Genomic DNA, 25,474 nt, shown 5'->3' on the forward strand with positions numbered 1-25,474 from the left:
AAAACAACCTCCAAGATACACTGTTAAATTAAAAACACAAGGTATAAAGCTATTTGTATAGGATGCTACCAATTATTTAAAAATAACCAGGGACAGTAGGACTAAATTCTACACATGTATATGTGATTTATGTCCCATGCTTGTATATCCATAGGATATTCTAGAAGAATACCTAAGAACCTGGTAATGACTGCTTCAAGGAAGAGGAGTCAAACTCAGGGATATGGTGAGAAGATAACATTGTTCCCACTATCTCTCCTTTTACTATTTTTCTTTTACAGAAGTATTTTTATCACCTATCCACAACTATTAAATAAATCAAACTCCACTTACTCGCAATTTTGGATTTTACTTCTGAAAATCTGGAAAATAAAAACCAATGATGAGGTTCATACTAGAGAAAAATGTACCACAGTAATCTAAGATGTTAATAAAAGGGGAAACGGGGTCTGGGAGTGTAAGGGAAACCTTTGTACTAAAGGTCATCATCAAGGAAAGAAGGAAGGGAGGGGAAAAGGGAAGAAGAGAGGAAAGAAGGAAGGGAGGGAGGGGGGAAGGGAGGAAGGAAAGAAGGAAAGCAAACAAACCAGCTAGTCAGCCAACCAGGAGGGAAAGAGTACTGATAGTAAGCATGCCAGGTAACAAAACTGAATTTGGGCCATTCAGATGGGGCGGCTAGTTCTCATTTATGAAATTCACTCTGAATAACCAATAACTTGTTAAAGAGGGAGATGTTCTATATGAGGCATTAACAACCCCACCAGCCCCAACACTGAGCTATTGTCTCTGCTTATATTCACTAACAAGTTTTTAAAAGATTTTTTTTTAATTTATTTATTTTTGAGAGAGAGAGTGTGCACAAGTGAGCGAGGAGCAGAGAGAGGGGGAGAGAAATTCCCATGCAGGCTCCACACTGTCAATGTGGAGCTCAGAGCAGGGGCTCAAGCTCACCCAATGCAGAACCTGAACTCATGAAACCTAAGATCATGACCAAGCCGAAGTCGGATGTTTAACCGACTGAGCCACCCAGGTGGCCCTATTCGCTAACATTTTAAATTCCTACTTGTTTATTTGCCCCTTCTGTTGGGATTTTTTTCATAAAAAAAAATTCCATTACTGTTATTTAAAAGAAAAATAACAAGAACAGTATATGAAACATAAAATAGAAGTCATAAAAAGGACCCAGCAATGTGTGTTACAGACGAACCATCCAATCTTTGCAAATTCAAAAACTAAAATATTACATACTACCATACACTAGAATTTTTTTTTAATTTTTTTTTTTTTTTAACGTTTATTTTTGAGGCAGAGAGAGACAGAGCATGAACGGGGTCGGGTCAGAGAGAGGGAGACACAGAATCCGAAACAGGCTCCAGGCTCTGACCTGTCAGCACAGAGCCCGACGCGGGGCTCGAACTCACAGACTGCGAGATCATGACCTGAGCCGAAGTCGGCCGCTCAACCGACTGAGCCACCCAGGCGCCCCTACACTAGAATTTTTTAAAATCTTAAATATCAAGGGAGAATGTACATTATGAAAAAGTAATGTTGAGAGATCCTATGTAATCAGTTTGGAGAGAGAGGAGGATGGTTGGCAAAAGAGATGGCAAAGACAGATAAAGAAGGTGATAAAAATGTAGAGTTGTACAGGGGTGCTTGTGTGGCTCAGTTGGTTGAGCATCCGACTTTGGCTCAGGTCATGATCTCACAGCTCGTGAGTTCGAACCCCGCGTCGGGCTCTGTGCTGACAGGTTGGAGCCCGGAGCCTGCTCCAGATTCTGTGTCTCCCTCTCTCTCTGCCCCTAACCCACTCTCACTCGAAATCTGTCTCTCTCTCAAAAATAAATAAACATTAAAAAAAATTTTTTAAAAAGTAGAGTTATACAAAACTGATGTATCAAAGTCATGGTGGAACAGAATGCATGTAAGGCCATACTGATCTCTGTGAAAGAATTAAAACTAATTAGGACATATATTCAACTCCAAGGCTTGGCAGAGACTAAAAGAGAATTGTAAGAGAAATATGTAACTGAGAAATAGGAGAAGATGAGTATATGCAGAATAGAATGGAGAGATTATCCAACAATTATCAGGCAACTTATTGTGATCTACACATTTTACCCATTTAAGGAAATGGTCCAATTTTGAAGTCCCTAAGGAGGAGTCTGTGGCTAGGCTAAAGAGTCTAAAATTCCACAAAGTTGCTTATAACAATCTGTGTGGATCTGAATTTTCTGAAGAAACTTTTTTAGCTTTCATCAACTTTTAAGGTGTCTAAAACTCCATAAAGTTTAAGGACTCTCATCTAGATATAAGAAAAAGCAGCTGAATGGCCCCATGTTTAAACTTTCCCCATTCCCTCCATTCCAGCTTATCAGAGTCCAAAAAAAATGAAAATTTAAAACATCACTTTAGGAAATTTCAAAATTCTTCAGCAATTTTTTTTTCAGAAGAAAGACAAAGAGGGGCACCTGGGTGACTCCATCAGTTAAGTGTCTGACTCTTGATCATGGCTCAGGTCATGATCTCACGGTTCATGGGTTCATGAGATCAAGTCTTGTGTCTGGGGTTCTGCTGGCAGTGTGGAGACTGCTTGGGATTCTCTCTCTCTCTCTCTCTCTCTCTCCCTCTCTCTCTACCCCTGACCCGTTTGCGCACGCACGCACTCTCTCTCAAAATAAAATAAACTTAAAAAAAAAAAAGACAAAAGGTTGAAAGTATTTCAAAGTATACCACTAAATTTAGATATTAAGAAACTATATTTTTTCAATCAACTCTTATATACTATGCTTGTACAAAGGAGGTACTCAATAAACTCTTGTTGAATAAGCAAAAACATACAGGGAAAAATAAAACTTTATAAATTATAGCATACATGCAAATTAGCTCTTGAGAAATGAACTTGCCTGTCAAAAGGTAACTCTTGGGCAATTAGGTGCAACTTCTGAATGATGTCGGCTGCCTCCTTTATCTATTCAAAAATAAACGAAAGCAATAATTAAAAAAACAAACCCTATACATACCAAATATATCTTTATATTTGAAAAAAATAATAATCCCCTATGTATGCCAATAGACCCTCACTCCAACAATTATCTTTTAAAATCCATACAAATAAAACCTTGTGAGCAACAGAAATACATTATCATCAATAAATGAATCAATAAAACATAAACATCTGTCTTTCTAGTATTGAAATTTTGTGATTTTATAATGCCATAATCCCTTCCCAGTGAAACTTGCAGTTCAAGTTTACTCTGAAAAAATTAAAATCATTGCTTGCTGAAAGCCTAAGTGTCTCTTCTGGTTTATGAACCCAAAAAAGACAAACAAGATTTATGAAAATAATTCAGATCATATTGCTGCATATATCCCACTTTAAGCTGAACTGAATGAATATATAAATAAAACAGTTAAAATACCTACCATTTAATAAACACATAAATTTATAAAACTTGTTCTAAAAGCAAATATAGAGTTGAATATGAAGTCTCCTGAATGAAATATGGTACAGAAGTGTACTTCTTTAAGTGGTGGAACTAAAGGATTCAGGCCAAGGGTCTAAAGTTCTTGAAATGCAAATATTTGACCATGCTTACTTACACTAATGTGTGGGGGGAGTTATACAATATTCTCTTTTTCTTTAAGTTTCAATTAAGTACTGAATTTTGGCACACCTTCAGTAACTGATTTATGATCACTCACTTTCTTTTACACTAAAAAATAAAGAGACTCTTACAAACATGAAGCAAGAGCTAAAAACATTAACACAGATCTTTCTAACCAAGCACTCATGTGAAGTCTGGCAAGCAAAGGGGACAACAGCAGGGCCAAACAAACTGTTGCCAAACAATAGTGAACATAGCATTCTGGTTTTAGTTATCTCTTCTCTCCTTGTCTGTATGTCACTGTGACATACAGTGGGGGGGGGGGGGAAGAAAGTCAGCTAAACAACCTTCTTTCAAGATTGCAGAACAGTCAATACCGTGTACCCTCAGACTAGTATTAAGTGACTAGTGCCATGAAAAGGATTAACATAAACAATTCAGATTTTTCCAATCTCTTTGGTCCAAACTAGAGCTCTTTATTCAAGCAACAGAAACCAGAAACTCTGAATTCCTTGTGCAGAAAGATATTTCAGCTTATCAATGATTTAGGTCACACCACCCCCTAAACCCAACAGAATATAACTATTAAATTCTGTTAATATTAAAAGTCAATTATGGGAAAGAACTATTAACATAGTTACCTCAGCATTTCCAAACCACACATAATTCTATAAACAAAAATGCCAAGACAATCCCGTAGTTAAAAATCTGAATATACACACTTCATCAGGAATCTGCAGGCAAGTGTACTAATACACATTTCAGAACAATAAAAAGTTTCAATAAATCAGCTACTCAGTGATTTGAAAGTAATAATTAGGGCATTGCTATTAATGATGCAGCTTGCTTTTATCATTCTGATAGTGCTCACCTTTTCAGAATTTGTAAAAACATCAGATTTCAATTCTCCATCTAGAAACTCATTGAAGTATTTCATCAATTTCTGAGCCTCCACTGCCCGTTGTCTAGGTGTGTTTACCCCTTCCAACTGGTCTCCAAGGTGACAGACCTTGGTTGCTACATAGCTGATGTGCTCATCTAGTTCTTGGAAATGTTGGAAGGCAACCTAGGAAAAATGTACACAAGCATAAAATATAATCAGAGAATCCAGTTTATAAATTAATTCATATCAAGCCCAGAGCACCAATCTCATCCCTACTCTCTAACTTAGGTAACTGAAGATAATATAGGAGTTATATATGAGGTAAACTACAAAAACAACTTATGCCCATTAGCAGCATAACATGATCTGAAAACTTTTTAACAAACTTGCACACTTTTCTACCTTTAACTATTAAAACATTTTATCAACATTTGTTTAGAAACAAAACAGTATCCTGTTTAACAACATTCCCAGTACCATTTAGTCCTGAAAACAATGAACTAAGCATCAAAGGGACCCAAGATCTGGACAATTTGCTTGCCATCACGCGGAGTCAAAATACGTCAGACGTGAAAAACACTAATTAAAAATAGAATATTGGGAGACCTGGGTGGCGCATTTGGTTAAGCGTCCAACTCTTTATTTTGGCTCAGGTCATGATCTCATGCTTTGTGAGATTGAGGCCCATGTCTGGTTCTGCACTGACAGAGCCTGCTTGGGATTCTCTCTCTTCCTCTCTCTTTGCCCCTCTCCTGCTCGTGCTTTCTCTCTCTCTCTCTCAAAAATAAATAGAGTAGTTAACACACATTTTAAATATTTGAAGAGCAATGCCAACATTAGAAATAAGGTAAGATGGTTCTTGCCCAGTTTTGAAAACAGAAAAGACTATAACAATTATTTAAATGAAGCAAAGGTACAATACTTCCTAACATATTTTTCCTCTGACTATAGAGATTGTTCTGTGGGATATGAAAATTATACACAATGAATGCCTTAGAACTGCCAATAACAAAATTGGTGATAATTCAGTATGACACTTCACTCTTACTTTAAGTTAAGATGGGGGTCGGGGGGGAGAGGCAAACATTCACTAAGGACTTCCTCTGGGCCAGACACTGTTCTAAGCATATTATATGTATTAACTTATTTAATCCTTGTAACCACCTATTTTTATAGATGAAAAAAACTAAAGCACAGGGAAGTTAAGTTGCTAGTAAGTGGCAGAGCAGACTTATCTCCAGAGCTTGTTAGGTTAACTAATAATACCATTATTATTACCAAGAGAAAACTGCATTGTAAGTATTTGGAATCTATCACTTTGACTATGTAAAAACACATCCTCTATCTTATGTAAACTACTGACTTCATTAAATGTTTTCTCACAGCCATATATGCTTAAGCGAAGGAATCTAACTAAATAAAATCTGAGCAGAAATCAGTTTGCTAATCCCTAACACTAAAGAACAAACAGCCCCTGGGAGGCAGCAATGCTACACAATGCTCCATGAACTACACTTATACAGGGCAATCAAGTTCCAGATCAGGCCCAGGCCATAAAAGGGGTTCACAGATTCCAGATTCAGTGTAGGACCTAAGAAGGGCTAAGAAATTTGGCCTACTTACCCCAGGGCCAGGCTGTGATTTGATTTTACTTCAAAATGGATTGAGGAAGAGTACTGCATTCACTTTCCCCATGTTATACTACAATTCTCACGGGGACACATATACCGTGACTTCTGTAAAACTTCCCAGATCAGGGAAAAATGTGATCCAGGCAATACTGTTCTGTTACTGCTTTGTTTTATGTTTAAATGAGAATGCAAATGACACTTAAATATCCAAGCTAATCATGAGCCCCTAAAAATGCAGGCCAGCTAAAGTGACATTCTTTAAAGAATGCACTGTGACTGTACTGGATGCCACTCCAACCTAAGAAGGGACTACTGTGATCCCAAACCATGCATCAACAGCAAGTCTGTGCTAAGAGTACCTCACAACAATTCATTGACATTTTTCCCCAGGGATGCAAACGGTGGAGAGAAACCTCAATGGTTACTATTATCTGACTAGAGTTCTTTAAGAACTTAATAGTGGAAGGGAATAAAAATATAATCTGTATAAACTATTCATTGCTTAATCAGTGTTTACCTGATTGCTTTTCTGGAGCTCTTGTACCTTCTTGGCAAATTCCTTGGCTTCTTTCTGACACTGTTGCTCTAGTTTCTCTACTTTCCTTTGAATCCTTTCATCCATTATCTGGAGTTCTTGAATATGATTTACAAATTCTTCTAATAGCCTAGTAGAGGAAAATCAGAGTATGTATCAATCCATCTATGATTAATCATTAGGAACTGACCAGTTCATCTGTAACAGAATATTAATAAGCATTTCTTAAGGTAGGAATGATGTTAATTTTCTCTATAGCATCTTAGGAATTATCTTTAACATGAATGAAAACCTCACTCAGAATCTCTGCCAGAATAGAAACCAATGTTATAGAAAACAGTCAAAATGATAAACATGCTATATAAAAATAATACTGTGCATTCCAGGGCAATGACTTTCTGTTCCTCTGATTTATAACTACACTTAAAACAACATATTCAACATGTTTTTATTTTACAGGTAGAACCAACCTTTTCTGATTTATTACTAATTGAAGAAAATATTAAATTCTTATAACACAATAAAATTCCTCCCCTCATACCAGTTAAAATCCTTCTCTAAAAGAAATATAAAAGAAAATAAATCAATTCCTGACTTCTAATGCTTGTGTCTTTATCGTCCAACTGTTAACTAAAACCCCTTTACATAAACATTGAAAGGAATTTCAGTAGTCACCTCTATTCCAAACAGAAACTTGAACTAGGTGGATCTATGGGGAAAAACATTTTTACTTCACCTTTTGGGATCAAAAGCTTCAGGTCCCCCTCTAGAGCCTCCTCCTGGGGTTCTCCACACAAGTCTTTCAATATACTCATCTGCCACAAAAGGCTCCTAGTATACAAAATAAGTGTTCTTTTAAAAAGTTTCATAGAAGATAACTTAATGCTACTTGCAAAACTTAAACAGGTTCTACTATGTGAGAACTTAAAACAGAATTAAATTATCATTTAAATACATCTACATTAAAATGTACAAGGCTTTTTCAATTGAAAAAAATCAAATTAATAAAAATTAGGATATTAAAATATCAGAACAGTATCATGACTAGTTAGAACATCCCAGTGGAAAAATGAGCAAAGGACACAATTTATAGAAGAAATACAAGAAACATGAAATATATGTGGCTTCACTAGTAACCAAATGAGGTCAAATTATCACTTTTGTTTTTAACCTCACACTCTGGCAAAGTGGGTGGGTTTTTTTGTTTTGTTTTGTTTTGGTTTTGGTAATTATAATATGCAATATCGGAGAGGGTAAACTGAAGTTCACACTCTCATCTAATCTAACATGTACAATATTTTTAAAGGATAATAAATAATGATTTAGTAACATAAAGTTTTACAAATACTCATACCCTTTAACCTAGTAATTCTACTTTTAAAATTCTAAGGGAAAAGCAGATATGAACATAAAATTTTTTACAGAACATCCACTAAGTATTATGTACAATACTGAAAAATTGTTCATATAAATACTTAATGAAATCATTATTGAAAATTTATGACAAACTTCCAGGATGAAAACCATGTTCCTATTAAAATCATGCTGAAAAATCATGCAATGAGAAAAAAATCTTCATCTATAATACTGAAAAAAGTAGGATACAAAATTTTCTAAATTTTCTGAGAAAAAAAGCATTTATTATGAAAAAAAGAATATTAGAGCAGATGATCCAATCAAGAAAATAAACACTCAAATCTTTACCATTAGCAGCTGACAATGAATTTTTTAGACTAATACACGCTAGTGTACATATTTTTCATACCATCTTCTTTCGTGTAAATGGGTATCCTGTATTGCTTCCCACTTAGCATGTAACTTAGACTGCTACCATTTGCTGGTGATTCCAGTCTGAATTCTTATTATCTGCAAAATTTTCTATTTGTTAATCATATCTTAAAAACATATTTTCATTGATAAACATTCATTAAACAATAAAATTTCCAGTGCCAAGCACGCTGTTAGGCTTTGGAATAAAAAGATGTATTAAAAAACTGCAACCTCAGGAAACTCACAACCTAATAGAGAAGAAATTATAAAGAATGCAAAAGTATGTGATAAGTAAAATTAAGAACCTGTGCCCAAACTTTAATATTAACACTGCTGAATAAGTTGCTACCTCAACAGGTAGTTGGACAACAAAAAAGGGGTTATTTATTAATTCAGCAAATTTTGCTCAGCAACTGCTACGTGCTGGGCACAGTGGTGGGTATTGAGAATACAAATTGTAATTCAATAGACAGGGTTCCTGAAAGGCCTCAAAGAAATGATCTTCTAGGTAAGGATGCCAACATTAAACAATTACAGAAATAACTAGTTACAACTGTGATAAATGTAAGGGAAAAAAAAAAGTCCTGGATCCAAGACTATACAACAGAAACAGAGATGACAGGAAGACACTAAGGGATAGAAGACTGGTGAGACACAGGAATTACAACTGGCAAACTTTCTGAGAGCTTAACACTTAAGCTGAGACCAAAAGAAAGAAGAAAAATCATCCAGACAAAAATGGAACAAATATCTTTCCAGATCGTTAGGGAAAAAGAAGATAGAACTTAACCTAGTTGTGGAACTGAGAAGATGGATAGATCACAAAGAGCTTATCTGGATGGAACAAGAGAGGTGACTATTAACGCCAACAGATAACAAGTTTGCTCTTTTTATCATTATCATCACACTGGTAACTCGAGAGACTGGTTCACTGACGTGAGTCTGATGTGAGAGGAGGAATGGGAGGATGAATTTCAGTCAGACTATGGATAACCATCATCATAAAAACAGGAATATGTACCAAAAACAGGAATATGTACCAACAAGAATAACAGCTCACGTAAACAGTTTACACGCATTACCTCATTTACTACTCTCTTAAGACCTAGAAGGGAGGTCCTATTTCATCCTCACTTTATGATGAGGAAACTGAGAGTAAGAGAGGTTAATTACTTACTCAAGACAACACAAGTTGGGCTGAGATTTAAATCATTCTATTCTATTACTAGGTAAAACTGAATGGCAAATATGGGAAACTACAAGTAGCTCCTTGTACCTAAAGTTAGGTGGTAAGGATAACAGGTGAAGCTAAAAAGGAGAAAACTGTCACATGAAGGCCCACACACATCACTGATCATGTCTTTTGAAATTTCTACTTAAATTTATAAACATTCTAATTGTATGACCCATCAATAATGTAAACTAATAATTTTCTCAGACAACTGATAAACTGTCACATGCCTATCTATACATAAGATCTAATATCAACTTTCAAACTGGATCATATCTTATAAGAAAACCATACAGCTTTTACGACTGTTAATATCGCTGACTGCCCCCCCCCCCAAAAAGTAAACACTAAACAGTAAGAACACAAAACAATATAAATGGGCATTAAAAATTTTTAAAGACTTTTTATATTGTACCCACAAGAGGCTCTTTTATAGTGGTCAAATAACTAAAAAATAGCAATTATATTAATCCAGTTTCTCTCATAAGATTTCCATTATAGGAAAGCTATCTGATACGAGGAAGGCATAGAAAATAAAGAATATTGTTAACTACTTAAAAAATAAATCAGTTTATCCATGTGCTGACATGTTTGAGAATTAAACCCTAATGATGAATTAGATATCCTGCAAAGGAAAAATTTTGACCCTCTGAAATAACAATTAACTCATTTACCAAACATATCATCATTTAGATAATCATACCTCTCTCTAGTCAATTTCATTTGTGTTGAAACAAAAGTTGACATATGTCTAATAATTTTTAATTTACATACATAAATTGGGAAACACTGACTCAAGATCAAGGAATTTATTTATTTATTTTTTAATTTTTTTTAATTTTTTTTTTCAACGTTTATTTATTTTGGGGACAGAGAGAGACACAGCATGAACGGGGGAGGGGCAGAGAGAGAGGGAGACACAGAATCGGAAACAGGCTCCAGGCTCTGAGCCATCAGCCCAGAGCCTGACGCGGGGCTCGAACTCACAGACCGCGAGATCGTGACCTGGCTGAAGTCGGACGCTTAACCGACTGCGTCACCCAGGCGCCCCAAGATCAAGGAATTTATGTTTAGAGCGAATACTTAGATCTTTAGAAACTCAGCTACTTACAAACTTCAGGAAATCTGACAAGCATATGAATTACTCCTAAATAATGACAAAATGCTGACAGCAGCTAATTTTTAAGTGTTTATTAGGTGCCTAACACTTTACATACTTAGTGTCATTTAATACAACTCTATAAGGTAGGTTTTATTAATATTCATTCATTTTATACCTGTGAAATTGTGTGATACAAAAAGGTTATTTAATCCAAGGTCATATAGATTTATCTGATTTCAAAGGTCCAAGTTTTCAGTTTTGGTAAAATCCAGAGTTTTTTCTTCAAAAAAAGCTAAATTAATTACAAAGTAGTCAGCTCTTCCAAAACTCCACGATACTTCCATTAAATAGCTTTACCTAGTAATGTTCTTTTTCCCTGTCAGTTTTTGCACATGCATACCTATGTAAATACTTAATAATCATAGTTCTCATTTGTTAATTTTATTTATTATTCAGTAGTTGCAACTTCTTTTTTTTTCAATATATGAAGTTTATTGTCAAATTGGTTTCCATACAACACCCAGTGCTCATCCCAAAAGGTGTCCTCCTCAATACCCATCTCCCACCCTCCCCTCCCCCCCACCCCCCATCAACCCTCAGTTTGTTCTCAGTTTTTAAGAGTCTCTTATGCTTTGGCTCTCTTCCACTCTAACCTCTTTTTTTTTTTTTTTTTTCCTTCCCCTCCCCCATGGGTTTCTGTTAAGTTTCTCAGGATCCACATAAGAGTGAAACCATATGGTATCTGTCTTTCTCTGTATGGCTTATTTCACTTAGCATCACACTCTCCAGTTCCATCCACGTTGCTACAAAGGGCCATATTTCATTCTTTCTCATTGCCATGTAGTACTCCATTGTGTATATAAACCACAATTTCTTTATCCATTCATCAGTGGATGGACATTTAGGCTCTTTCCATAATTTGGCTATTGTTGAGAGTGCTGCTATAAACATTGGGGTACAAGTGCCCCTATAGTAGTTGCAATTTCTAATTAAATATGTTACACTGTTCATTAATTTCAATACACAAGTTTTATCAAATGATATATGCCCCAAAACTCATACATCAACAGACAAATATTACTGACATGGAGAAAAATAAGAATTTTTCATATGAAATATTTCAATTTTCTCAAAATACAATATTCCTTCATTCAACAAATATTCATTGAGAGCCTACTAGATGTTACTGACTATTCTATAAACCAAGAAAATAGCAGTAAACAAGGCAGGAGAAAATCTCTGCCCTTATGGATATCATGAAAGGGAATGACAGACAAACGAGCAGATACATGATAAATAAGAACTATGAAGAAAATTAAAAAGGATGCAGAGTGATGGTTTAAAGTGGTTATTTTGGTAAACGTGATCAGACAAGGTCTAAGAAAATAAATTTTGAACAAAGACCTGAATACATCTAAAGGAATAAGCCCTCTAGGAAAGGAATGCTCCAAGTACAGAGAACAAACAGTATGTGAGCAATGACAAGAGACCAGTGTAACTAGCAGAGTGAGTGAATGGGAGAACAGTTGCAGATAAGGTACAAGAGGTAGTAGAGCCCAGAGATTGTAGGATGCACTTTGATACACTTTCAGCTATGAACGAAGAAAAGGCAGGTTCCCAGGATGAAGGACTCTGCAATATACTAGCAAGTATATGCAGTAATGATTCTATGATTCCTTCCCCCTGCCAAAAGAGGTACAACCATTTACTTGAATAACTAACTGTACACAAGGTAAAGGGAAATACTCAAACATTTTGAGGTCTGTTGTATACAGAGTCCTAGTTGATTCCGATACTTGATGGACTCCAAGCATCATGCACTCAAGAGAGTGAAGATATACAAGAGCCAAGATCCAGCTCATCACTGATCCAATGGGTCCATTAGCCCAACTACTGGCCATTTTCCCAGTCCATAAGCATGTAAGAGGGACAGGCACACTTGATGGCTGACATAATTCCCACATTGGGTCCTTGGTCTATAGAGTAAGAGCTTTCACAGTAGGGAAGTCCAAGAAGTCTCTGAAATTGCCCCTCTGTACTCAATGTAGTAAATCAAGTGGAATGTCAAAATTTAGTGCCATTCTTAAGGCTCTAAAGCAAGGATCAGCAAATTTTTTTCTTAAAAAGCTGGACAGTAAGTACTTCACAATCTTTCTTATCACCATTCAGTTCTATAGCTGTAGTACAAATGTAGCGATAGACAATACATAAACAGATGGGCACAGCTGTATATCAGTGAAACTTTAAAAACAGGTATCTATCCCAGGGGCTATACGTTTGCCAACCCCTTATCTAAAGGATGTTCGGGCAATATTCCCCACAATTTTCTAATTTAATTCATCAGTCTAGGTTTTTACAAAAACCAGGTAAATCCTGAAAGGTGTTTATCTCAAAATCAACAAAATAGTAGCCTATTACATCTGTCATGCCAGATATAGTTTCTCCAAGCCTCATGGTATATGGCCAATGATTTGGCAAATACATTATTTTCTATGGCAAATACACTATTTTCTGTCCCTATTGGGGAAAAAAAAAAAAAAAAAGAGGATCAGACAGTTTACAGTCACATAGAACTGACAGTGGTATACAATTATAGCTTTGCTTCAGGACTATGTGAACTCTCCTATTATAACATGATTTGTACCATATGAACATTCTGCAGAACACCTTACTGATCCATCATACATAACTGACATCATTGGTGGAATCTTGGTAAGATACATGTACTCATGTATATACTATACAAAGATTCCAGGGCACACTGAACCAGTAAAATTTTAAGGTAGTCAGGGGCCCTCCAGGACATCTCACCCAAAGTAAAGGACAATTATTGTATTTTGCACATCCCACCGCAAGGAAAGACACACAATACCTGATAGGACTTTCCAGGTTCTGCATGCAGGGCACACATGCTCTGGCACATATACCAAGCGACACAAAAGCAAGAAAGGGCTCTGAAGAAGTGGGGGCCATACAACCAACCTTGCTGTCTGGGCCATACAACTTTGCAGACCCTATGTTATTAAAAGAATCAGTCTTAATTTAAGTATTAAAGGTATCAGTATTGGGAAACAATGTCACGTGGAGTTGTGGCAAACCTCAGTGAATAATCACAACACAAATTGCTAGATAATAAAGCAAGATCATGCCATCTACAGCAGAGGATTACACACCTTTTGAGAAATAATTCCCAGTGTGCTACTAGACCCTGGTAGAGACAGCACACCTAACCACAGAGCAGGAAGTGAACCTGCATCCAGAACTACATAGCATGAGTTGGGTTCTAAAAGACTCACCAAGATATTATGTCAATGGACTGAGAAACTATTTAACCTAGATGGTAGAGACAGCACACCTAACCACAGAGCAGGAAGTGAACCTGCATCCAGAACTACATAGCATGAGTTGGGTTCTAAAAGACTCACCAAGATATTATGTCAATGGACTGAGAAACTATTTAACCTAGATGGATGTGGTAGACCCAGAACCAAACATGAATAGGACCAGAAAGCAAACTGCATAAGCAGGAAGCCAAACTTCTACCATTATTGTGCTAGCTTCTCTCCTTCAATTTACATGGATAGCCTTATGGGGCATCTCTTACAACCTGCTGATGGAGAAGGAAACAGCCTGAACTTGGCTCATGCAGAGAGTTGGCTAGGCATGTGGGTGCCAACTAAAAATGGACAGCAGCAGTAATTAAAACTTCATTCAGGGGAAGCCTTAAAATTCAGTGGCAAGAAAAATCGTCTCAATAGTCAAAGTTTTGGTAAAGACATCTGGCCATCATCTTGGGTAGACAGAGAACTGACCTTAGTTTAGAATATATATGGACTCACAGACAATGGCAAAGGGCCGACTATGAGAGGACAAAGACTGGAAGATTGAAGACAGAGAAATCTGGGATAGAGGCATGTGCATGGACACATGAAAGTGGGCACAGAGTGTGAAGATCATTGTGCCACATGTTAACACTCGCCAGAGGACATCCACCATGGAAGAAAAATCAAACAACCAAGTAGACAAAATGATTCTGCCAGTTGACATCAGCCAGCCTTTACCCAGCATTAGCACACTGGGGACATGAACAGAAAGAACACAGTACAGAGACAACACGGCCCCCATAGCATGAGGTCCTACTTACCATGGCTGATCCAGGTACTGTCAAAGCTGAATATCTAGCCTAACGGTGATAGAAACCAACTCTGAGCCCCTGAAATCACCCCATCCTTCAGGAAGACTACTAACCCAACCACATGGTGGCAAGTTGATTACCTGGTTCCTTTCCATTTTGGATGAGTAATTCATTCTGACAAGAATAAAAACATTCAAGTTGGGTATGCCTCTCCTCAGAGGGAGTGTCTGTTCCTGTGGCACTGGATCCCAAATATCACATCAGAGTAAAGGACCCACTTTACAGCAGACAAAGTAACCATGGATCCACTGGTCATATCACAAAGCACACCACCCAGAAGCTGTCAGTCTAATAGGGCACTGGAACAGTCTGCTGAAGGCATAGCTGAAGCGCCAGTTCAGAGACAATAACTCAACAAAGATGGAGCACTATTCTACAAGATGCGGTATATATTCCAAATTTAAAACCTTTATATGAGGGACACCTGAGCGGCTCAGCTGGTTAAGCATCCAACTCTTGATCTCCGCTCAGGTCATGATCTCACGGTTCCTGAGGTCAAGCCCCGTGTCAGGCTCTGTGCTGATAGCGTGGAGCCTGCTTGGAATTCTCTCCCCCTCTCTCTGCCCCTACCCAACTTGTGCTCTCTCTCTCAAAATAAATAAATAAACTTAAAAAAAAAAATAAAACCTTTACATGATGCTGTGTTCCCACAGGAAAAACAAGAGTCTGAGAACAAAGTATAAAAGCAGAAGTGGTCCTGCTTATAATGACTCTCCATTTGTACTTGCTATTCCCACAATTCTGGAGTCTTGATGTCCAGAGGCAAAGCTCTCTTTGCCTGAGAATATAGTAAGAGTCCCATTAAACTATAAGTGCTGCCTGGGCTTTGGCTGCTTCTATCCAGAGGATAAAAGGCAAGAAGAGGAGTGACCATCTTGGCAGAGGCAACAGATTCTGATTACCAGGAGGCAGGGCTGCTATTACACAATAGGTGCCGTAACAGTATTTGTGACACACAGATATATTCGTGGAGTACTCTTGGTACTCCTTTGACCAATTCTGAAAGTACACAAACAAGTGTAGCAACCCTGGCCTAAGATGGGTATGGTAACCAGTTAAGCCACCAAGAGTAGTGGAGGCACTAGCTGAAAGTAAGGGGGTATTAGAATGGAGAACAGAGAAGGGAAACATAGAAGACAGAATTATCAGTTGCAACCGGAAACCAGTCACAATAGCAGGAACCACAGTTCATCCCACTAACCTTCTTCTAATTTTCCTCCCAAGTGGAATGCCAAAGGAGCTGCTCCCCAAATGCATATGAAAAAGTGGAGCCTAGTGGCACAGGAGTGGTCTGTGGTAGACACACTGATGTATTATCCAGATCTCCCTTCAAGAAGGGACTTGTTCTAGCTGCTACCAGTGCCATGCTGTCAGTAGAGAGCCTTCAGCTGGCAGTATTTTCAGGGATCACCTCAACTGCAGAGAATCAATTCACTCAATATCATACCTTTCCCAGTGTGGTCTATATAAATGACTAAGATAGGGACAATTTTGGTCTAAAGCAGGACAACTCTGACAGTTTATTTTTGTTTCAGAACTCGCCCCAGGGGCCAAAAACACTCTCACTGGGCCAACACTGTAACTCTATTTCTCCATACGCCCGATCTTGCATCCTTACTCTGTCCCTTCGCAGATATTCACACCAAGGGTATCTTCTAAAAAATATTCTGCACACGAAACTCTGTCTCAAAGTCTGCTTTTCAGAGAACTCAACCTGCAACACTGTAGTAGTCCAATGGAGAGATGATGATAATTGATAATGGCTCAAACGGAAGTGACGGTGGTGAAGATGCTAAAGAATGGTCAGGTTCACAACATTTTAAAGAATGTATTCACACAAATTGCTGGATTGGATGTGGAGACAAAGTTAAAAAGGAAATCATGATTATTCATGGAGGAACGCAGACTGAACAACTGTGTGAATGATGGGTAGTGTCATTTACTGAGACTGGAAAGAGATGCAAGAGGGAGTGAGGAAATGAGTTCTGTTTTGCATATGACGTGTTGTGGAGGCTTATTAAATATACAGTAATTGAAAATAGCACATGATTAGAAAAATAAGTTTGTATTACAGGGAAGAAACTAGAGCTAGATATAAAATTAGAGTTACTTAAAATCTCAGAACTAGATGAAATTTAGGAAGGAGAAGAGCATGCCAACAACATTCAAAGATAAATGAAGGAAAAGGATCCAACAAAAGAGACCAAGTAGGAGGAACTAGAGAAGGAGGAAGAAAACTCAGGAGTGAAGGAGTGTCCTGGAAGCAAAGTGCAGGTTTTATCTCAGAGGCAAATTATCACTAGAGTTTAAGATAAATCAGCTACTGCTCCCAGTGGAATGAAAGTTCCAAAAAAGCAAAAAGCAAAACCAAACAAATGAATCCCAATAACTTGCTCTCTAATACTTAATGTTGCTGCAGAGGCATTTACAATAAGAAAGATAGCCAAATTAACAGATTTTAAGACCTCCAAATGACCAAGTCACCCCGAAGGATTCTCAAAAATACATGTAAATAATCCCCCCCAAAATCTTTCAGAATTTCACAAACCTGACAAAGTTCTATCTTTACCTTCTATTTCACTATCATAATTAAAAGCAAAAATTGTCCCAACAAAAACAAATACCTATGAATTATGCACTATAGACTAAAATGCTATTATATTAAATTCAACTTTATGTAACTCATTATTGTAGTCAAACTGATTTCATATTTTTTACAAATGCTACCAATGACAAGAAAAACATGGAGTTTGTAGTTATTTCTATTAAAAACTAAGACATCAAGCCCCTGGACAGGAACATGAATCCTTAATTTAACACTGTTTGAGAAAAGTGAACTTTTATATTTTCTAATAGCATCCTTTCCCAAAAGAGATCCAATACAATGTGTTACAACCACCTAGAAACTCAAAGAAACTGTAATATTTTGCCCTAGCCTATGTAAGAAATAAATGTAAGAAAATAAATAAATAAGTATTAATTAATTATTTAAAAAATAAGGCTCAAAGGATTTCCAAAAGAAGTATTTCTGTATCCTATTAAGCCAACAAACCATGGGTTCAAGTACTACCTACAAGGTATTTTTCTTAAATTTATTGTGCATATCATGCCAAACTAATCTTTAAAACACTGCTTTCTGGGGTGCCTGGGTGGCTCAGTTGGTTAAGCATCCGACTTCAGTTCAGGTCATGATCTCATGGTTGGCGAATTCAAGTCCCGCATCAGGCTCTGTGCTGATAGCTAAGAGCCTGGAGCCTGTTTCCGATTCTGTGTCTCCCTGTCTTTCTGCCCTCCCACATTCGTTCATTCTCTCTCTCTCTCAAAAACAAACATAAAAAAATAAAATTTTAAAAAAAGGCACTGCTTTCTTTTCATCAGAAACTTCCCTATGCAATTCCTAAACTATCAAGTTCACACTCTTCTGTCTACCCTTTTAGATTCTTATCTTACATTTCCTACCCAACTTCTTTGCTCCCCAAAATGAACAGCCACACTAGCTAGCATCAGCCAATTTCAGTCTTCTCTTCATACCCATGCTACTTCTGCTTCCTTACACGTGGCCAGGTAACTCATCCCACAAGGCTACTCTTTCTCCTCCCACAATTTAAACACCTCTATATAATTATTCAAAGCCTGGCTCAATTCCCATTTCCTCCTTGAAGAATTCCTTCCCTACATGACCTCCACTGATTTCTTCACTCTTTAAACCCGAAAGAGGCTTAGAAATTCAAACCTCAACACAGAACACTATACTATTATCATTTATTGTTTTACAATAACTTTTGTAAGTTTCACTCTTCCCCACACTTAAATTGAAAGCAGAGGCAGCATCTGCTGAAATGTCATACATTTCTCTTGCTTTCCAACTGTGGTCAATAGAATAATGTTGAGCACCACAGATGCACAATAAATCAAAACACTTGCTAGTTAGAACCATGGCCAAATCCCCTGCAGAAGATCTTGAAAATCAAGCCCCGATTTATACATACAAAATCAGAAAGGCAGTACTACCACCCCACACGCCAAAAATAAAGAACAAGCATTCTATGGTAGTATGAATCCAAAATTTTATCAGAAACCAAATATGAACCTTATGCAATTCTAACACTGGAACTAAATGAGTTTTACTACATTTTGCCTCTCCTTTTTTAGCCCCACTTGATTTGGTTTTCATGAGACTGTGTTTTATGACAGATTAAGAAATGAATTACACTTATTGAGTATTGGTGGTTTTTTTTTTTTTTTTTTTTTTTTTAAAGCACACAAAATGGATTCATTCTACCTAGGGAAAGGTAGGAAGACAAAGCACATTAAGACACTTAAATACAGGGGCACCTGGGTGGCTCAGTAAGTTAAGTGTCTGACTTCAGCTCAGGTCATGATCTTGCACTCCATGAGTTCAAGCCCCACACTGGGCTCTGTGCTGACAGTTCAGAGCCTGAAGCCTGCTTCAGATTCTGTGTCTCCCTCTCTCTGTCCCTCCCCCGCTTCTGTTCTCTCTCTCTCTCAAAACTAAATAAACATTTAAAAAAAATTTTTAAAGACACCTAAGTACAACTAAGGCAAACTTTTACAAGGTTAAATTTGAAAACTACCTGCAACACTGAGATGAACAGTTTTAGTTTTTTAAAGTCATTTTTTTTTTATTTTTTTAAACGGTTTTTATTTATTTTTGAGACAGGGAGAGACAGAGCATGAACAGGGGAGGGTCAGAGAGAGGGAGACACAGAATCTGAAACCGGCTCCAGGCTCTGAGCTGTCAGCACAGAGCCCGACGCAGGGCTGGAACTCACGGACCACAAGATGGTGACCTGAGCTGAAGTCGGACGCTTAACTGACTGAGCCACCCAGGCGCCCCTAAAGTCATTTTTAATATCCATCTTGAAGGAGATGGCAGCTCTTTAAACTATGATAAAATGAGCCAATTAATCTTATTAGCAGAACTGTTTTGCAGACAATTACATGGTGGTACTTTAGACTCCTATAAAACATTTTAGTTTCTCTTACACAAAATCTCTCTTCAGAATAGAGTATATCTCACTTCTGACGGTAAAGTAGTATCTGATTTCCATGCCCAAAAGAGAAAGGTAACAGAACATTTCAGCATTTTTTATACCAGTCTCAAAAGAATCACAAATTAGGTTTAAAAATTTTAAAGCTAGAATGGTCATTAAATATCATCTTACCCTAGTCCCTTCAACTCCTTTTTATATATAAGTAACTGAGGCAATGAAATTTAAGCCTTGTCAAGGTATTAATCCAGTATTCTAACCAGAGATTTTTCCATTCTATTACAGTATCTTTTTTTTTTTAATTTTTTAATGTTTCTTTATTTTTTCAACGTTTATTTATTTTTGGGACAGAGAGAGACAGAGCATGAACGGGGGAGGGGCAGAGAGAGAGGGAGACACAGAATCGGAAACAGGCTCCAGGCTCTGAGCCATCAGCCCAGAGCCCGACGCGGGGCTCGAACTCACGGACCACGAGATCGTGACCTGGCTGAAGTCAGACGCTTAACCGACTGCGCCACCCAGGCGCCCCTACAGTATCTTTTAAAATTATACAGACCATGAAAATCATCACCTAAAGTATGTAACAATGTTACATTAGCATTTCAAATCAAATCAAATGCATTTACCAATTTACACATTCAATGTATTACAGGCACTTAATAAACACCTCTGGAATAAAATTAAGCACGTGGATCCAAGGAATTGTTCATTTTTTTGATATCCTTAACAAAAATGTATATATATGATATAGTTAACTGTATTGTTATTACCATTTTCATCTTTCCATTCCAAGGAAAGAAAACAGAATCAGAAGAGTACAAGTTTTTAAAATATCTTATATACATAAACTTTTAGCAATCAAAACTTTTAAATTACATACCACTCAGCTCCGGAACACACCAGGGACTCAATATTTTACACTAATTACACATACACAGTCAATAAATGATCCTCCACTTAAAGGCTTGTTCATTCCAAAAGTTCACTACCAGGTTGGCTTGACTGCAAAATTCAGTCTACAAAATACTTAAATATAAAACCATTATTACTCTTTAAGCATCTGCCTCTACCTCCACCTCTCTACTGAGCGTGGCAGAAGCCTACTAAATCTTGGTGTAGATAAGGAGTTGATCAGCCCCAGTTCCAAACATCTATTGCTGCATAACTGCCACTCCAATAAATTAGTGGCTTAAAATAACAATGATGATTATTTCTTCACAAATCTGCTATTTGGGCAGGACTCAGGAGGGGAATCTTGTCTCTGTTCCATGTCACATCTGCTGAAGCAGTTCAAGTTGGCACTAGAAGATCTACTTTCAAGCTAGCAAGTTGATGTTGACTATGGGCTAGGAGTTCAGTCAGAACTGAAAGCCTTGGCTTTCTCATTGGACTATGTGGTATGGTCGCTGGGTTCTAAGAGGGGGAATCCAAATAAGGTCAAGCATATCGCCTTTTATGACCTAACCTTGGAAATCACATAGCATCACTTCTATAGTTATAGTCCTGTCTAGATTCAAGAAGGCAACATGGACCCTACCTCTCAACGTGAGGAGTGTCGACATCTCATTATAGGATAGCAAATTGTGGCCATCCTGGAAAACACAAGTCTCCATGTCACCTTTTTGTAATTCTCCCCCTAGTGGGATTACTACTACTTCCAGGATTATTTCTTCTTAGTCTCCTTTGAAGGCTTTTTCTCCCTGACCTATTCTCAATCTAGTCCTGTTCTCAATGCACTTACCAATATTGATTTTAAGAAGCTACTACTCTTCTTTTTTTTAATTTAATGTTTTTATTTATTTTTGAGACAGAGAGAGACAGAGCATGAGCAGGGGAGGAGCAGAGAGAAAGGGAGACACAGAATCTGAAGCAGGCTCCAGGCTCTGAGCTGTCAGCACAGAGCCCAACATGGGGCTTGAACCCACGGACTGTGAGATCATGACCTGAGCTGAAGTCGGATGCCCAACCGACTGAGCCAGCCTGGTGCCCCAAAAGCTACTACTCTTCTAATGGCATTCTTCTAAGCAGTTCAAACATCAATTTGTTTAATCTTAGAGATAACTCTCTAAGGTAGGTACTATTACTGTCCTCATTTTACAGATAAGAAAACAGGTACAGAAAGGTCAGGTAACTTGTCCAAGATCATAAAATAGTAAGGGATAAAGCTGAGAGATGTCACCCATTCCCAGGTCTAAACAGCCACACATAAAAGATGAAGATTCCCATAATAATTTGTTATCTCCACCTGTGGTGTCTTTCTGAAATACTAATTCATATTTCCAACTGCCTTCTGGACTTCTTCACCAGGATGTCTTACTAAAAACTTAAAATATAGGTTTAAAAAATGAATACATGATCCCTTCCCTCTGAAAGGGTCCTTCCTATTTTCTCTGTCACAGTTAATCAATCACCAACCACCTACTTTTCTAACTTCATAAATTTGGAATTAACTCCTCAGTAATCAAAATCTTTTGATTCTTCTTCCAAAATGTCTTCCCAAATTTCCTGCTTTCTCTGTCCCCACCGAATTAGGTCAGAATTTCACCTGCCTAGACAAGAACTATGCCTGGCAGGGTATGACTTCTATTTTACCAGCTAACAATTTCTTCCTCATTGAAGGCCATTCTTCACAGTAACATTAAAATTATCTGCCTCTCCACTCCTACCCCCCTCCAACAAAAGTCATGGCAGCCCCCATAAGCATGGCCTATAAGGCTTTCTCAAAGATTCCCCCAAACTGCCTCTGTGGTCCGAATGCCTTGCTATGAACCACCATTCCACATGCCTAAAACATGCATACACAGACCCGATATCTTCTCAACTCAATGTTTTCCTGAACACAGCTCACCTTAAAAATTAGTCACTTCTCTCTCTGCCTTGGAATGCCCTTCTTCTGCTTGAGAAGTTTCTAGTCATCTATCAATACCCAGTTTATATGTCAATACTATATAAAAGCTTTCCTAATTACCCCAGGAAGAGATTGTGTACTTGTACCACACTGTATTATCTGTTAATATATATCTCCCTGTAATACTGCAATATAACAAATATATATATATGTATATAAAATATACATATTTAAAAAAAATTTTTTTAATGTTTATTTTTCTTGAGAGACACAGAGACAGAATGCAAGTGGGTTAGGGGCAGAGAGGGAGACACAGAATCTGAAGCAGGCTCCAGGCTCTGAGCTGTCAGCACAGAGCCTGATGCGGGGCTCGAACTCACGAGCTGTGAGATCATGACCTGAGCCGAAGTCTGACACTCAACCGACTGAGCCACCCAGGCGCCCCTAAAATATACATATTTTAAGAAATATACATTTTAGTCTTTGTACTTAGCTCCTGACTATAGTTTCTAAAGCCTTTGTTTTTTCCTAAGTGAAAAATGTGCTAGAGGCATCTTTTGTTCTAATATTTGGTCTTTAGCTCTGGTTCCAGATGCAGAGCTCCTAAAACCCTTGTAATTTCTTGAGTGATGTGGTTGATAGGAGCATCTGACATAGAGCACCTAAATCTTGGAATTTCCTGGGTGTCTTTTGTTCTACTGAAGCAACAGGGCTCCTGGATGGGGGCTGGTTGCCAGAAAGATCAAGCATGATTAGAAGCCCCTCTACTCCTGAATTAACTGAGTTAATAATTGGTTATTCCTAAGTGATAAAGCCTCTATAAAAATCTTTAAAAAATCTCTAAAGTATGGGGTTCAGAGAACTTCCAGGTTGCTGAATACATCAAAGTGCTGGGAGGGTGGTGCACCCAGGGAGGGAATGAAAGTGCTATGCTCTTTCCTCTATACCTTGCCACATACATCTCTTCCATCTGGTTGTTCCCAAGTCACATCCCTTGGTAATAAACTCATAATCTAGTTTGTAAACTGTTTTCCTGAGTTCTGTGAGCTGTTCTAGCAAATTATTGAATCTGAGGAGGTGGTCATGAGAACCTCTAATTTACAGCTAGTTTGTTAGAAGCACAGGTAACAACCTGGACTGCCACTGGTATCTGAAGTGGTGGCATTCCTGTGGTACTGAGCCCTTAACTTGTGAGATCTGATGCTAACTCCAAGTAGACAGTGTCAGAATTGAACTGAACTGTAGAACACCCAGTCACTGTCTGCTGGAAAACTGCACTGTTGTGGGTAAAAGCTGTACACATCTGGGGTCAGAAATGAATAATTGAGACTAGTGATAGAGTGTTGAGAGAACAGAGTTCTTTTCCTTTCATTCCCCCAAGTAGGTTTTTAACTCAAACCGTCTTTTAACTCCAGTACTTGAAATGACTTCTGTCCTAGTACTCAATAATTGTTTGGGGAATAAACACATTTCATAAGATACACTATAATTAATTAATCGGTAGCCAGGTTCCACGAACACTTATCTAACAGCTAATATGGCTAAAACAAGAAGCATTTCAGCAGCAAGAAGGTAAAGGAGTGGTGCTTACTTGCATATCTCATGTTGACTTATATTTAGCTAGTTAATTGAACAAGAGAGATTTTTTACTACATTTAAATAACTTTTGTAACTTAGTTTCAAAATCCAAGAAACATAAATGTGTTTGTGTGCAAAAAATGTGTTCTTGGCTATTTAAATTCTAATCTGGAGGTCAAAACAAACATTGTTACCACAGTTAAATTACTTGACTTCAAACACAATTATCAAGATACCTACATTCACAGGAAAGAAAAAAGTCAAATTCTTAATCCTGGCATTTAGGACCTCCACAATTAAACCCCAAATTACCTTACATGCCACTCCTCTTCTTCATGCATGCTATACTCCAGCCAAAGTGGAACTCTTCCCCTTGCCTCAAGGATCTATACTTGCCTCCCTTTGTGTGTTGGCTTTTATTGTCTACTTTATTAGAAAGTCCCTCCGTGCAGTTGCACAAACTCAAATCTAACAGGTCCTTTATACATCATTCAAATGCCACCTCTTAATCCTTTCCCACTTCTAGAGGTAATCTTTCCATCTTCTCAACTCCTACAGCACTTTATCTTTGACACCATTTACAACTTTGTTTCAAGTGTACATAGTTATGCATCTATATTCTCTCCTCATATTTAATAATAAGGGCAAGTTCTATATGTAATTAGACATTTCCCAAAGTATGCTCCATGGAATTCACAAAGTTAACAAGCAGTAGAAAATATAACAATCTTTAATATATGGAGGTATGTTGTAAACCTCTAATGAAACAAAGTATGCCCATTTCCAAAACTTATTTGGCCTCTAAACCATTTGCGTTATTTTGCAGCACATCTCATAGGATTAATATTTCTATGGCATTCCTTTTGAGACATGCAGTCTCATTAATCTTGGCATCTTCTCTTGAACTTAATAGGAACTCAACAAACATTTGTTGAATGAATGGGTAATGGACCCTGGTTAACAAAGAACTCCTCCATAAAGGTAGCCTGCCCAAAAAGAAGACTCCAAGAATGACAGCAGAGAAAAACAGTAAGAGTACAATGTCCTCGGTAATGCAGTAAGAGAAGAGAGGAATATCTGT

At 37.5% G+C, this 25,474-nt stretch overlaps 1 protein-coding gene across 1 annotated transcript in view; it reads right to left on the minus strand.

Moving 5' to 3' along the window:
- The window catches only part of EXOC5 (exocyst complex component 5), a 56,542-nt gene that overhangs the window by 28,184 nt on the left and 2,884 nt on the right, over positions 1–25,474 (minus strand). The window contains exons 2-6 of the mRNA XM_047861995.1: positions 7,394–7,488; positions 6,640–6,787; positions 4,480–4,674; positions 2,907–2,971; positions 334–362 (exon numbers count right to left, since the gene is read on the minus strand). Coding sequence (XP_047717951.1) covers positions 334–362; positions 2,907–2,971; positions 4,480–4,674; positions 6,640–6,787; positions 7,394–7,488 — 532 coding nt within the window. The remainder of the gene's footprint in view (positions 1–333; positions 363–2,906; positions 2,972–4,479; positions 4,675–6,639; positions 6,788–7,393; positions 7,489–25,474) is intronic.

Source organism: Prionailurus viverrinus, chromosome B3 (assembly GCF_022837055.1).
Source record: "Prionailurus viverrinus isolate Anna chromosome B3, UM_Priviv_1.0, whole genome shotgun sequence".
In the NCBI taxonomy this organism is placed as follows: domain Eukaryota; kingdom Metazoa; phylum Chordata; class Mammalia; order Carnivora; family Felidae; genus Prionailurus; species Prionailurus viverrinus.